At 41.0% G+C, this 16,220-nt stretch overlaps 2 protein-coding genes across 8 annotated transcripts in view; one reads left to right on the forward strand and one right to left on the reverse strand.

The window, feature by feature from the left end:
- LOC136866203 (uncharacterized) overlaps positions 1-16,220 on the forward strand; it is an 873,476-nt gene that overhangs the window by 228,507 nt on the left and 628,749 nt on the right. The gene's annotated exons all lie outside the window — the stretch shown is intronic.
- LOC136866204 (uncharacterized) overlaps positions 7,240-16,220 on the reverse strand; it is a 327,755-nt gene continuing 318,774 nt past the window's right edge. For all 6 annotated transcript variants that reach the window (XM_067142964.2, XM_067142968.2, XM_067142967.2 and 3 more), the window contains one exon: positions 7,240-8,861. In XM_067142964.2, the coding sequence (XP_066999065.2) occupies positions 8,262-8,861 (600 nt within the window). In that variant the 3' untranslated portion in view covers positions 7,240-8,261. The remainder of the gene's footprint in view (positions 8,862-16,220) is intronic.

Genomic DNA, 16,220 nt, shown 5'->3' on the forward strand with positions numbered 1-16,220 from the left:
AATTAGTTTCACTCCGCATTTTTTAAACGTTCAAGTCAGACCGCTTTGGGCTGGGGGTGAGGGGTAGTGATATACAAAAATAATCGAAAGTGCTGTAAAATCCGCAATTTTCGGGGTTGCTGAGATGAATGACAATCCGCATTTTTATAAGTCCAAGTTCAGCCCCTATAGTACGGGTGGGGGGGAGTATATACAATCAGTCAAAAATAGTGTCGAATCCATACTTTCCGGGGTCGCTGAAATGAATAGTGACTTTCGTATTTGTTAAATTCCAAATATATACCCCTTTGGCATAGGGGTTGGAAAGGGTGAAAAATAAATTGTCCAATGGACGTAGTATCGTATGTTCCAGCGTAGCTATCAACCACAACAGATACAAGTATGACTTATTATAAAGGGGGAATTACTGTTTACGATAGGACAAGCTTAGAACCACTAGGGGAAGGAGTTAAATAAGTATATATTATATAAATAACTAAAATTAAACAATAATAGTGTCGAATCAGTAGTTTTCGGGACTAATGGAGCGATTCTAATCAAACCTGGTACATTTATGACTTCTTATCAGGAGTAAACCCGCATGGTGACAACTTTAGCATCCCTAGGGTAGGTTTCGTAGGAGGTGAAATATAAAAAATAATCGAAAATAGTGTCAGATTCATAGTTGTTTGGGTCACTGGGATGTCGTTTAAGTCCAAGTTGAGTACCAATTGGCAGGTAGGTGAGAAGGATTGAAGAAAAGAAAATGTCCAAACGACCAAGATGATGGATGTTTGTGTGCACGTTCCAGTATACCTACCAACTGAACTTGGTACAAATATTACCTACTATCTGGAAAAAAATACTGTGGGGCCAAGACACCCCTAGAAGCGAAGGGGGCTAAATATAATTAAAACTAAAAACGACCGATATTAGTTTTGAATCCATACTTTTCGGGACTACGGGAGTGATTTCAACCAAATTTGGTACAATTATAACTCACCATCAGGAGACAAACTACGTGGAGTTATGACAATCCTAGCACCCTTACGACAGGGTAAGATGTAGAAATAATCGAAAATAGTGTCGAATCCATTCTTTTCGGGGTCGCTGAGATGAAGAGTGATGTCCAAGGGGTGAGAAAAGGTGAAAATCAAAATTTCCAAAATAACCGAGATAATGGATGTACGTGTGTATGTTCCAGCATAGCTCTCTACCAAAACTGGACTTACTATCTGGAAGAAATACCTTATAGGCAACAGACCCCTAGACCGTAAAGTAGGGGGAAAATGTAAAAATTAACCGAAAACGACCGATATTTGTGTCTAATCCATAGTTTTCGGGGTCGCTGAGACGAACTGTGACACTCTAGTTGCCGTGTAAGATAAAGTTCAGTCCCAATCGGCAACGGGATGAGATCAGGTGACCGAGCTCGATAGCTGCAGTCGCTTAAGTGCGGCCAGTGTCCAGTATTCGGGAGATAGTAGGTTCGAACCCCACTGTCGGCAGCCCTGAAAATGGTTTTCCGTGGTTTCCCATTTTCACACCAGGCAAATGCTGGGGCTGTACCTTAATTAAGGCCACGGCCGCTTCCTTCCCACTTCTAGCCCTTCCCTGTCCCATCGTCGCCATAAGACCTATCTGTGTCGGTGCGACGTAAAACAACTAGCAAAAAAAAAAAAGATCAGGTGAAGATAAGAAAATCTCCAAAGCGACCGAGTTTAAGGACGTATGTGTGTATATTGCAGCATACTTTTCAACCAAACTTGGTACACACATGACTTAGCATATAAAAGGAATTTTGTATGGGGGTAAGATACCCGTAGCACCCCTAGGGTCGGGGATGGATTATAAAAAACACAGAAAGACGGGTGAAATATAAAAATAATAGACAATGACAAATATGAATATACAGTCCATAGCTTTCGGAGTCGCTGACGTAAATAATGACACACCGGACGTCGTTGTTCAGTCCTCATCAGCATGGAGATGAGGAGGGGTGGAAAAGAAAATGTTCAAAATGACCGAAATTACCCATGTATGTGTGTTTCATCTAGCAAAGCCTTCATACAAAATTGGTACACATACGACTTACTATCTTAAAAAAATACTGTTTGGGTAAAACACCCCTAGCACTCCTAGGGGAGGCGGTGAAATACGAAAATAAACGAAAATGATTGGTATTAATGTCGGATACTTTGTTTACGAGGTCACTGAGTTGAACTGTGACACACTGCATGATTAAGTCATACTTCAGTATGGAGGTTGAGAACGGATGTAAAAATAACCGTGATTATGGATGTACGTGGGTATGTTCCAGAATAGCTCTATAATCACCACCACCACCACTCAACGAAACTTGGTACATATATGACTCACCATCTGGAAAAGAAAATATTATGGAGATGAAACGTCACAGCACCCGCTGGGGGTCGGGAATGGGATGGGATGGCGTGTAAAAATAATGTAAAATAACCGATATTAATGTCGAATCCATTGTTTATGTGACGCTGATACGAATTTTAATGCTCTGGATACCGTTTATGTCCACGTTCAGCCTCCACTGAGATGGGGACTGAGAGGGGCTTAAAAGTAAACAGTCTAAAACGAACGAGATTAGTAGTGTTGAATCCACTGCCTTTGAGAACGCAAGGCTGATTCGGGACAGTCTCAATAACAGTTGAAATCGTGTACATCATATCTATAGCTCGATGGGTAAATATATATAGTTATTACTCATTATTTTTTGAAATTATCAAATACTTCCCATTCAATTCGTGCTTTTCCAAGGACAACGTTTTACTAAAAAATTACATAATCTAAAACTTGAGATCAAACGCATCTAAATAACTCTACAACTACATAATACATCGTTAAATATCAATTAACATCTCAAAAAGGAATGCTATAAAAATTCGCTTCGCACATAACTAACTGGTAATACAAATCCTGAAGGTAAACATTCAAAAACTATCGGAGCAACGCCGGTTACTACAGCTAGTTATTTCTAATTTCCAAAGTGATTTGCTCTTGTGTTACATGGAATTGTGCAATGCAGCTAGAACTATTACAATGATAAATTTGAACTCATTGTTATTGATTCTGTGATGACATTGCATGCTAAGTGTAATACGTCTAGATAATTCCCTTATGAGTTTATGTAATTGTACCATGAGGTACACCTCTACGCCGCGCATTCAAAATTAGCGCCTAAAAGAACTCCTCTATCAATCAAAAGTGAAACCAATAATACAACAAGTTAGAACTTTAACCAGAAGATGTCACCACCGAAATATTGTGTAATTTTGTTATTGCGCAGTTGCCTAACCTGAGTGAATTTCTCCTTGTTTTGTTTGTCATTCATCAAGAAGTTTGGATATTTTTCCACAGATGACACCACTATAAACTGTGATCATGCACACTGGTGCGACGTGAAAGTAAATATAATTTAAAGAAGTTTTGTATTTCTAGGTTTTTGTAACTGATTGATGTTCATTTATTTCTGGGTTGGCAATTCTTCCTCTTCTGTCCGCCAGTTTTGAACCTAGCCAATCCCTAATTTTTGTAATTAATTTCCAACCAATCCCGTATTTCTTCTTCACTTTGTATCTGCCAATAAAAATTAAGAGGGCGTGTCCTGATTCATCTTGAATGATCTCGAACCTTCACGTTTCTTGGCCAATTGATCGTCATCTTACTGAGTGTGTGTGTCAAAGCAGGAGGCGGGCGGCCTCTTTCATCTGTCAGCAGAACATCTACAAGGTAATGGCCACATAACTTCTTTCTTTCTTGCAATCTCCGCAGTTTAACCCGAGGGAAAGGTCCGACTCTTTAGTATGTAACAACTTTTCTAAAATGTAACTTTCTTCCGGCTAATGTAAAAACTTCATAAAATCTTTAACTGTAAATCGGGGATAGAGAGTGAATTATCCTCTCGAGCTCCCCTTCATCTTAGCTTGAGGTGACTACGTTTATATAACTGTTTTTCATTCTGTAATTGGTTAATGTAATTTCTATACGAGTCACCTCAGTAGTTTGGGAATAGCCCCTGTTTCATCGGTGTAGAGCCCCTTAGGTTGTTTTAGTGTTCATATCTAAGAGTGCAAGTATACGCCTCCATTCATTTTGTGTTCGGGCCATTAATTTAACCTGTTATTCTTATTCCCCGAAGGCCCAATAGGTTGGGTACAAGATACCCCTGTTTCAAATTGTAAGTTGTGCCTTGAAAGGCCAGAGATTGTGAGTTGATGTTGCCTTGAGTAGGCAGTAAAAAACTGAGAGCCGGTTCTAGTTTGTAATTGTAACGAGTGCCTCTGGAAGGCTAGAGATTGTATTTTGGGAGCAAGTGCTCTATGAATTAAGGGATTTCTGCCCTTAACAAAATAATTCTTCTTCCATTTGTAAAATTGTAAAACTAGGGGCTTAAAGCCCAAAAGTGTTAAGGTTCGGAATCTTGAATTTTCCCAATCTTGTTTAATGATTGCTGCTTGTACCTGTAATATTGTCATGAAAAATTGTTAAGTTGTTCTGAAAATATAACCTTCAGTTTCAGTTTTTAATTAATTTTGATATTGTAGTTAGACCCATTCAAGCCAGCACCTTCTTCCATAACCTCTTTCTGCTTCACGGGTATCCCCGTAACAGTAATCCTTGTAGTTGCCTGTTTCCAACGCAGAGAGTGCGATGTTTTTCTCAAAATACAACCTATTAATGTCCGATACGAGGAGGAGCTGAAGGAAGAGGGTATTGTTACATGTTGTATGTTACGTTTTGATTAGGAAAAATAAACTACAGTGTTTCGTAATAATTTGTGAACATATTTATTTCATATATCTCTAAAATCCCTTTTCATATATTGTCCACAGCACACTGAAAATATTGTTACAGAACAACTCTCTCACATTTTATTGCATTTTCGACTGTTAACAATTCTGATAAATACATCAGTTCATTATTTCCTAAATTACTGACATATGATTGATACATTGGCTCATTAAAATAAATGTCCACGTAAAGGTTGGGCATTTTTTTAACAATGAATACGAAATAAATTTCTTCACGTAAAAGTTCAAAAATTAAGACCAAAAGCCCGACTCTGGTTGCTAGTGTAGGCTTGTGGTCCCGTAGTTCAGACTCATCGCTTTGTGCTATTTTTATTTATAAGGTACTCAGAAGGACAGTGTGTCATTGTAACCCTCCTAAACTGTAATAATATGACTTGTTTAACCTACGTTTCAACTGTCAACAGCGTTGACAGAGGTCAGGGTATCGCATTTTTATACTGCAGGAGTTCTTCAACATTCTAGAATAAAACGACACGGAGTTGAATATTTTAAACACTCCTAAATACCACTGACCTCAACCGAAATCGAACACGCAACTCGCGATCATAAGGCCAGTGATAAATCGATTGGACCACTAAGGTCAGCAGAACTGAATAATGGCAGTGAACATTAAATACGAATTATTTGCCGAGTTGAGGCCAATGAATAAGAACATTTTCTCTCAATATGCTGCTTGTTTGAGAGAGAAGACTGACAGTCCCAACATGAGCTTTAAGTACTTCATTTTACTTGAATTTTCGTATTTAGGATACGGAAATTGGAGTTTCAATAATGGCAACTGTTTAATTTCTAGAGATACAAAATACATTGGCGTTTCTTTTTTTTTTTGCTAGGGGCTTTACGTCGCACCGACACAGATAGGTCTTATGGCGACGATGGGAGAGGAAAGGCCTAGGAGTTGGAAGGAAGCGGCCGTGGCCTTAATTAAGGTACAGCCCCAGCATTTGCCTGGTGTGAAAATGGGAAACCACGGAAAACCATCTTCAGGGCTGCCGATAGTGGGATTCGAACCTACTATCTCCCGGATGCAAGCTCACAGCCGCGCGCCTCTACGCGCACGGCCAACTCGCCCGGTGCGTTTCTTTTTGATGGAGTCACCAGTGTTGTGAGATACCCGTTGTCTGCAAGCTGGTATGTTGCCTAAGGAATGTTTGGAAAAGTTCTGAATCGAATACCACGAAATGATTTCTTCTTCCGAGTTATCAAGTGAAAGTCACGGTGATTATGGATAGCAGAGTATTTCTCAGATTCACAAAATGACCATCATAACTATAGCTTTCATAAGCCCGAACATTGTCAAAAAAAATGAGGGCTAGACCTAAGTTTCTCCAGGAAGTGTGTCTAGATTATTTTCCCAAACCCAGAACTCTGCACGAAAACTCTCAGCGCGTGTTGCACACGCTGCCGTAGTGTTGGTCGATCGATAGAATTTAAAAGGGTTCTACCATTCACCTGACCTCCTGATTTTAGCCCCTGTGACAAATTTGAACCCAAACGTGAGGAAACCAATTCACAGCACTCGATTCAGAACTGTTACAACAGTAGATCACTCTATTCAAGCCGTCAACCAAACAGATACTGCCAATGGCTTGCTACGACAACGATAACCCCACTGAAACTTTGAAACATGTATCCTTTGTGTATCCGCGGTAATAAAAGAGTTGCCACTATTAAAATTACAACCCACTTATATTTCTTTGTTTATGATGCATGATTTTACTGGCTTCCCGTAAGCAAAGGTTATCTTTGGCGGCTACAGCCGGCTCTTTTATTCAGGATGCGCATGCCTAAAACACGAATAATGCCCATAATAGCCAATAATTTCATTCATATAGTATAAATCCAATATTTGATAAGGTTCTCTTCAATGGACAACATAAGCCTTAATATGAATTCCTTTCTTTTCTCTACTCTTTCAACGAAAAATATATTCTCCTTTTTCCCGTCAACTTGGGAAAAATGAGATAGAAATTATAAATACCTTTATAAGTTAAAGTGTTGAAACGTGATTGCCCTAGTAACTCTAATTAAAAAGTCAGTAACTGATTCTACAAGGGCGGTCGGTACACGAGAGAAATTGAACTAGTTAATGTAGAGTCAATGAAGACGTCAACAGGCTGTGTATGGACTGGACTGCTTTGAATGAAGTTGACTTGTAACTGTCATCGGGAGGTATATTGTGTTAAATCAACTGTTTAGTCATGTTCTGATATTGGTATTGTTGGGAGATCAGAAGAATGCACATGCTCGGTGAGGCACGGGGTGAGGGGATTTTCACTAGCACAGCCAGTGACGCAATGGTTACCATCTCAACTCCGCTACTACCCAGGCGACTTTATATTGTCTTCTACTGGCAGCTCTTCGCTCTTGTCAGTTTTAATCCAGCAAACTGCAAGGTGTGAGTCAATGTTTTCGTGTAGCAGTTAAGAGCAGATAAGAACCGATCTGTCTGGGCAAAACAGGAAGTTCGTGCTTGCAGGCCACATTCCTCATACTTGCATTCTTCTCATCTCTACACAGTAGCTGGTGCGTCATGAAGTAGTTTCTTGGCATGACATATGAATTAGCAAAGAGGATTTAGGACAATTCAGTCGATGCCCTCCTGACGTATTCGTTGACTCAACTTCAACCGGTTCAATTTGACGATGGTTTCCTAACCGTCAGCCCTTAACCTGCAGATGTTTCCACAGATGTGCGTCGACTTTTCCAGCACATCTGGTTAAACCGAATAACCGTAACACCTGCATTATTGCCTTCAGACTCATCATTTTTACAACGCTTTCACCTTAGAACATAATATTACTTCGAAAGGATGTATCAACACTCATACTGAAGCTAAGATATCGGATCAACATACTATCTTCATTTTTAGAGACAATATATAACGTTAGGATGAAAACATACAGCATTCATTATCGAGCCTGGCAAAAGATGTACCAATAAATTGTGGTAGTTACATTAACAAACACTGGTAACATGAGTTGTTGGACTAGTAAGTTAATATGAAAGCATTGTTCAAACTTACGATCTAAGAAAGGTAACGTACTTGAGTAGTTAGGGATGACATACAAGTGAAATTAATCCATCCAGAAATTCTTTACCAAATTTTATCAGTCTTTTTCCTTTAGATTTTTTAAAAAATTTATCCATCATTTCACAATTTTTTTCCAAGAGCGTTGTAGTAGAAAAATCATATGGCGTATTTGAACAGGCCCAAGTAAAAGTGCCTGAAGAATATTGCAACAAAGACAAACGTACCTTCGTTACAAACCTGTGTAATCCGTCCATTTTACACTGCATACATAACTAATTAATATTTTACATGGTGTTCAATTAGGTTGTAGGCCCAGTTGTAGACCAAATTACGATTCATATAAATTTCACCCGCAAGGTATCTGTCTTTACCGACAGTCTAATAAAAACTGTTAAATTTGGTGTTCAAAATATATACGGAATCAACCTATACCGCACCTGTTGGCAGTAAACCTGCCAGTTCTCGCCATATTTTTGTGCGCACTTCGCCTCGTCTCTAAATGTACGATGAACTAACAACGTCACTAGGAAGAAGAAGTAGAGGAAGGGCCATAGTCCGAGTCCAAAACCTGGCATACACCACGCTAAGGCAGCCAACATTTCGAAGGTATAGTTCAGGTGCCGTGCAACACCCCAGCACCCAGAAGCGAGCAGTTTTGCTTGGCGGGTGTTGCCGCTAGCATCTCGGTACGGTGCCACCAGGAAGCGCGCAGGTCGTCCCCACAAAGAGCACTGGCCGTTGGGCGCACGTCTGAAGAGCTGTTTCTCGTAGTCGACTCTGTAGTTGAGCAGGATAGCTGCCAGGCCGAGGAGTCCCGTGAGTAGAGCCGGAACAGTGCCCATCACGGGAGGGTGAGCCACAAGGTAGTAACTGGAGTACGTGTAGAAACACGGCACCCACACCAGACAACCCCAGCAGATGTAGTAGCCAGCGCGGTCCAGGATGATGTCCAACGTGTTGAAGTAGCCAGCCTCCCACCAGAAGAACTTCGCCACGTACACCGACTGAAACACGTCATAGAATTTATTATAGTATAGACTGAAATACTGAGCAAAGTAAACTAAACAAAACCAATCAAAACCTTGGCCCTGTCTGACTGTTAGATGATCAGTCCAGAGGCTGGCTGGATCCTCAAATAGCACCACCAAAGGTTATGCGGTTATAAGGAAACCCCAAAAACCAATGGCAGCACCAAAATGAGGCGTACTACGCAAGATGAAGAGTGAGGTAGTTTGCCATTGCTTTCCTCACTGGGTCAGAAAGTACTATTGCAGCACGACTGACCCTATGAGCAGCACCTTTCATAACACTCAGATGCACTAGTCATGCTCTGAATGTCATTACTCAGCACTACTCCATACCCCAGCAACTTCCATATTGTCACAGCCATGGATGTTGACTGGGACTTCGGTGGAAGCTACACTTTACTCTGGCCTGTCCCAAGAGATGGATGCAAAAGTACTGTATCCATCAAGAAATGACAAAAACACGAAAGCTGTCAAGTTAGATGTTCTCCAGATATTGGAAAATCACATGTTTAGATACACGACCTACTCAACAGCGATGTCTGGCTCCTCAAGCTGACCTCATTTTATTTGATTCGTGTCAGAGGTACAAAATATGAAACATGAAAACATAAAAAGGGAAGCATGTAATGGATACAAGTACACAAATATGTGTTCATTAAGTGACTTTTCCCGCCCAAAACGTAGCCACTTCAAGAACACTTGAATTAGCATAAGTCAAATCACTCATTTTACATCTGGATTGGCACAACGGACAACATAAGAGCTGTTGTGTTGTTTGAAATTCGCCACAATCACATAGGACTGTCTTGGTTGGAAAATGCCACTTACATAATTTGTTCCTTGTTCTTGCAACTTCAGCTCGCAGTCTTTTCAGGGACTTCCTGATTGGCCAATTTTCTGTGTGGCCACGAGGTACTTCTAAACATGACCAATCATGTGGCTGCGCGGTTTGCGTCACTTAGCTGTCAACTTGCATTCGAGAGATAGTGGGTTCGAACCCCACTGTCGGCAACCCCGAAGATGGTTATCCGTGCTTCCCTATTTTCACACCAGGTAAATGCTGGAGCTGTACCTTAAACAGGCAACGGTTGCTTCCTTCCCTCTCCTACCTCTTTCCTATCACATCGTCCTCATAAGATCTGTGTCGGTGCAAAGCAAATTGCTATAAAAATACCTACGTATGATGACACACACATACAGAGAAGAGAGACAGAGACACACAGACTCACGCCAGAGACCTACCCACAAAGAAAGGCTATAAATAAAACTTTCTCCAGCATCCTAGACTACCCATTCGTGCCCGCAACTACTTTTAGAATCGATGACTGAGATTTTTTAGGTCCTTTAAAATCATAATAATGTTCCTTGTTTTACGTCCCACTAATTGAATTTTTTATTGTTTTCAGAGAGGCCGAGGTGCCAGAATTTTGTCCCGCAGTAGTTCTTGTCCGCCTCAGTGGTGTAGTGGTTAGCGTGATTAGCTGCCACCCCCGGAGGTCCGGGTTCGATTCCCGGCTCTGCCACGAAATTTGAAAAGTGGTACGAGGGCTGGAACGGGGTCTACTCAGCCTCTGGAGGTCAATTGAGTAGAGGTGGGTTCGATTCCCACCTCAGCCATCCTGAAGTGGTTTTCCGTGGTTTCCCACTTCTCCTCCAGGCAAATGCCGGGATGGTACCTAACTTAAGGCCACGGCCGCTTCCTTCCCCCTTCCTTGCCTGTCCCATCCAATCTTCCCATCCCTCCACAAGGCCCCTGTTCAGCATAGCAGGTGAGGCCGCCTGGGCGAGGTACTGGTCATCGTCCCCAGTTGTATCCCCCGACCCAATGTCTGAAGCTCCAGGACACTGCCCTTGAGGCGGTAGAGGTGGGATCCCTCGCTGAGTCCGAGGGAAAAACCGAACCTGGAGGGTAACCAGATTAAGAAGAAGAAGAAGAAGAAGAAGAAGAAGAAGAAGACGAAGAAGAAGAAGAAGAAGAAGAAGTTCTTGTACGTAAATCTACCGACATGAGGCTGACATGTTTGAGCCCCTTCAAATATCACCGGACTGAACCAGGATCAAATCTGCTAAGTTGGGCTCAGAACGCCAACGTTCTACCGTCCGAACCACTCAGACCAGCCCTTTAAAAAACAAGAGGATACTCGAAATTACAAAGGCTCAGCTGGGAATAAACTATTCGGATGAAGATACACTTACACACCAAGCTCCTTGGTGGGGTCAGGTAAGGCGAAAGGAGGAGGATTGGTTTCCTAGGGCTCGGCCGTTTAGGGTAAGACAAGTAGAGAAATACCAAGACGACAATGGTTTGACTCAATATTTAATTATTTAATGATAATAGGTGTGAAACTACAGAACTACTTGAGGGCAAATGATTGTGGAGGCGCTTAGGCTAGCAGACTGAACACTGAACATACATACATTTTACAACCTCAACCCCCTGCGCAACAGCCCCGAAGAGTCATGGTCTACCAAACGACGGCTGCTCAGCCCAAGGTCTGCAGATTACGACTTTCCGTGTGGTCGACACGACGAATCATCTCGGCCGTTATTCTTGGCTTTCTAGACCGGGGCCGCTATCTCACCGTCAGATAGCTCCTCAATTGTAATCAAGTAGGCTGAGTGGTCGTCGAACCAGCTTTCAGTTACAGTTAAAAATCCTTGACTTCGCCGGGAATCGAACCCGAGTAGTTCGAATAAGAGGCAGGTACGCTAGCCGTTCACAGCGGGGGCCGGCATATATATAGAGCAAATCTAAAATCTAAACTCTAAAGTCTACCGGACAGTGGTCAGACCAGTGGCCGTTTATGGAGCTGAATGCTGCCCTACAACTTCGAAGCATGAACTGGCTCTTCATACAATGGGAATGAAGATGCTAGGATGGTCCAATGGCTTGACTCGACTACAACATATCAGGAAAGATAAAGTGCGGAAGAAATTGAAGATTACCCCAATAACAGAGAAAATGTGGGAATCCCGCCTGCGATTGTATGTGCATGTACTCCGTATCAGTGAAACATGAATTGCAAAGACTGCCCCTCAATTGAAGGTCGAGAATCGCCGACCTCGAGGGCGATCTCAAACACGCTGGCTGGACCGGGTGAGAGATGACTTGCGACTCACCGAACTCAGCCTCCGGGATAAAATGGTAAAAAATGGCGCACGGCTTTTACTGCCGGGAGTGTCCGAGGACAAGTTCGGCTCGCCAGGTGTAGATCTTTTGATTTCACTCCCGTAGGCAACCTGCGCGTCGTGGTGGTGGTGGTGGTGGTGGTGAAGACACAACATACACCCAGCCTGTGTGCCAGCGAAATTAACCAATTATGGTTAAAATTCTCGACCCTGCCGAGAATCGAACCCGAGACCCCTGTGACCAAAGGCCAGCACGCTAACAATTTAGCCATGGAGCCGGGAAACCCCCGGGATGTTATGAATCGACTGAAGTGGAGTAAGCCCCGTAAGGAGGCAGGCCCCACCAAATAGGAAAATGCAAAGAATATTATGATGGTAAGTATATAACAATTATTTAAACATTGTTTTAAATATTTTGGGGGTGGGTACGTAAACTAGAAACGTCCCAATAGCAATCATTCTTTAATTTTCCCTCTCTTCTGTCTTTTCCGCTTGTGTTTGTTCTTATTTCAGCCTCTATGAAGCTCCATCGAGCCAACTGACCTGTGCGCTGAGATGTGAAATGAATAATCACTAGCTTGCCCCTCTCCCTGCATACGTGTGCTTTCAATGTAATATCATCTTTGAAATTGTTAACTTCAATCAACTTTTGAAAAATTGAGTTTAGATAGGCAAGTTGTATTTGAATTATATCGTAATAGTTATTCCCTATGTAGGACTTATTAGTGTTTATACTTTTTCTTTCGATAGAACTTTTCTTTTATAAATTTGGCGATAGCCTCTCAGCGTTATTCTTCTTTGCCTGTTCTGTTAAAATATGGTAACTACTCGAAACTGAATCTGGTGTTCCTCACTCTGTTCTGCAATTATTGTTTTCATTGTGTAGTTTTGGCTAGCTCACCTTTAATAGGGAATACCTTTTCCTCAGAATGGTTTGATGATGTGATTAAGAGAGCTTTTGGCCCTCTGGCATCAGATTAAGTATTAACTTTCACCTTTGTCATCAACTGTAATTGTGTACCTGTTATGATACCTTACCCATATTTTCTTGCTTGTTTAACTAAACGTCTTTGACCTAACCTATGTAATTTTTGTAACAAAAAACTTTTTTTTTTCAATAACCCTTATGACCCTTGTATCTCAGTGGTTTGAGATTAGCCAGTATTTAGGTGCGGCATCGCTTTGGGTCCCATGCAGGTGCCACTGTAACCATACTTAACGACCTTTTGCTCACATAACAATCTACTTTCTACTACTTGTTACTCCCTAATGGCATATGTTTGATTTTTGTTTTCAGTCTCCTCACTAATTCCTGAAAAACACTATTTTTTTTCCTTTTTTCTTTTGCATTTCATTTCTAAATAGTTAACGACGCCCGAATCGCCACAATATTAATGGCCGCCATTTTGAAAATTTTAACTATTAAAAATTATAGTAGACTAGTATTTGAACTGAATATCTCAGATATATCCTTACAAATATAAATTATTATTGAGCGAGAAAAGAACAGACACGATTTCCTTTTAAAGTATCATGCAAATTTTTAAAATAATTTCTCTAGTATTGTATTTTAAGGTCAATATTTAAAACAAGTTCCCTCTGACAAAGTTTTTAAGTTTTCATCAAAATCAGCGCAGCGGTTTAGACGTGATATAATTTCAAAAGGCAGACAAACAAGCCTCATTTCATTTATATATAGGGAAGAATACTGATGGTTATAAACACACCACATCAAACATGAAGGCCTTGGAACGTTTCAAAGGGCATAAATTGAACATTCGACGGTAGGCTGAGGTAAAAGAATGTACTGCTAATGGAAAGGTTAACTTGGCAAATTTTCCGACTTCTTTATTGTTGGATGTACCATGTGTAATTTTTGCTCCATTATTCATACTTTGGGCGAGATTCATTGCCCAAAATAGGTGGAAAATAGATTCCAGTTCGTTCATTTCAGAATCTATCTGCGTGTCCTTTGTTTTATTATTTATCTTCTTGAATCTGAACATTGTCCTCCATAGGTAATTTAGTTGCCCCTTTGCCTATCTTCTACTCTTCTTAACTATAAGAATCCGATTCTTAAGTAAATATATAATTTATTTATTTTAAGAATGTACAACAGTACCGGTACATTTGGTTAATAAACTCAATTTGTCCCAATGTCGGCAGCCCTGAAGATGGTTTTCCGTGGTTTCCCATTTTCACACCAGGCAAATGCCGGGGCTGTACCTTAATTAAGGCCACGGCCGCTTCCTTCCACTTCCTAGGCCTCTCCTATCCCATCGTCACCATAAGACCTATCTGTGTCAGTGCGACGTAAAGCAAATAGAAAAAAAAACTCAATTTGTATTGAAAACCAACACGTGGCCCTGTACTATGTTCCCCTCTGTAACATTTCACAACCGGGTTGGTGCAAGTTGCGATGGCAATTGTAAGTAAGTTTATTTTATAGCGTTGACGTGTTGAAACGCATTTGCCATCGTCAGTTACGGTGTAAGTTACATCTTGAAGTCTCGCTCACAAGCGACCACGCTCAACATCATATCATAATTCCGGTCTGTTTAGACATTGTAATCATGTCAATGCGAGCTATTTGAGAATATATGTTCACTATGATCTACATAGACCACATCCAAAGTCACGTGAATTAGTTAGTGAGACATCTAGAGGCAGTAGTAATAGTACGGTATGTTCTGCGTGCAACAGTTTAAAGCTAAAACCTTATTCAAGTGGTCCAAACTCCAGGCTAAACAAGAAACAAATCATGGTGCATATTTTCGAGACGTCATCTACCAGCATGAAAAGATTTTTTTTCTGGTTGACTCACTGGGGTCATACCATGATAGAATCCATGTGGGTGCCTTCCAACTAACGGTCAGGATGGTTACGTCGCGCATTCCTATCTACGAAATGTCACTGTAAAATTTGTCACAAATGGAACATAATAATTGCTTTTACACAGTTGAAGTCTAAAATCTGCTGTAAATTAAGAAATATTTTATTTTTGGTGAATATTATGTATGCCTACTTTACACCTTACAAGTACTTTTGGTGCTACGCTCACAGTAACACACGTATGTCTTTTGTTTGTCTTACACTTTCAACAATTTCGTGTGTGATGTCTGTGTTCACTGAACTTCTTCGCTTTCGTTTTATTGCTTCAGGTGTCAATGACGTCATTTCCTGAATTGTATCGCGATATGAAAGAATTAATAGGCGACAAAAGGCTATGGCCAATGTACATAAGAAGAATTCTGTGGACTAGTGATTTATTGGCCCAGGGATCATGCTATTTTCGTTCGAACAAAAGAATATTTATTGGTCCAGGGATCATGCTACTTTTCTTATCGTGAATACTATTGACCTCCATTTTGCTGTTTCTACTGGCCGCTCTAGACAAATGGTCAAAGATAATGAGAGTCCACAGACATAGCACTCCCATTTCTCGGTGCTAGCCCTGGACCTCAAGAAATTAACAAAAGACGGCACCGGCAGCGAAATACGACATAAAGGCGTCGTGTTACAAGCCTTAAGTATGTATTCATATTTCTCTAATAACGACGGTATTTCTTAATTTACCGCAGATTTTTCACTTCATTTAAGTAAAAGCAATTATTATGTTCCATTTGTGACAAAGTTTACAGTGACATTTCGTAGATAGGAATGCGCGATGTAACCGGTGAGGATCATTCCTCTTGGTTGCACATTTTGCCTTCACCCTCTCGGTATACTATATAACTGGCAGTTCAAGTCGGTACTGAAACGGATAGAAGATCTTTAGAAGCCTACATTTAACACATTCCTTTAGGATCTTTGAAACGGCAGGTTAAAGTAATATTGGGTGGTAATTTCTTGCATGAGTTCTGTCTCCATTTTTAAACGTTTAATTACTACGCCCGTGCCGCTACGTTCACTACCGGAAGTGGCGTATGGCCTGTGAACATGCTGATACGTTTCGCAGATTTTTGCCTCAGTTACTACACTGCCGGGAAATGAATTCCCAGCATCAAGAAGGAATTATGCTAGATAAACGAAATTCCGGAGGCAAGGTTGCACATTTGAAAGATGACGCCTATTCAAATTTGCGCGCTAGTCGACGAAGAGTGGTGCAAGTAGCGCTACTATGACCTTGCAAGGCAAGTTTGCTTTAAATACGTGATGTTCACTTCATGAGCGTTAATCATCATCCGGTGTTGACGTTGTGAGGTA

The sequence above is a fragment of the Anabrus simplex genome, chromosome 3, assembly GCF_040414725.1.
Source record: "Anabrus simplex isolate iqAnaSimp1 chromosome 3, ASM4041472v1, whole genome shotgun sequence".
In the NCBI taxonomy this organism is placed as follows: domain Eukaryota; kingdom Metazoa; phylum Arthropoda; class Insecta; order Orthoptera; family Tettigoniidae; genus Anabrus; species Anabrus simplex.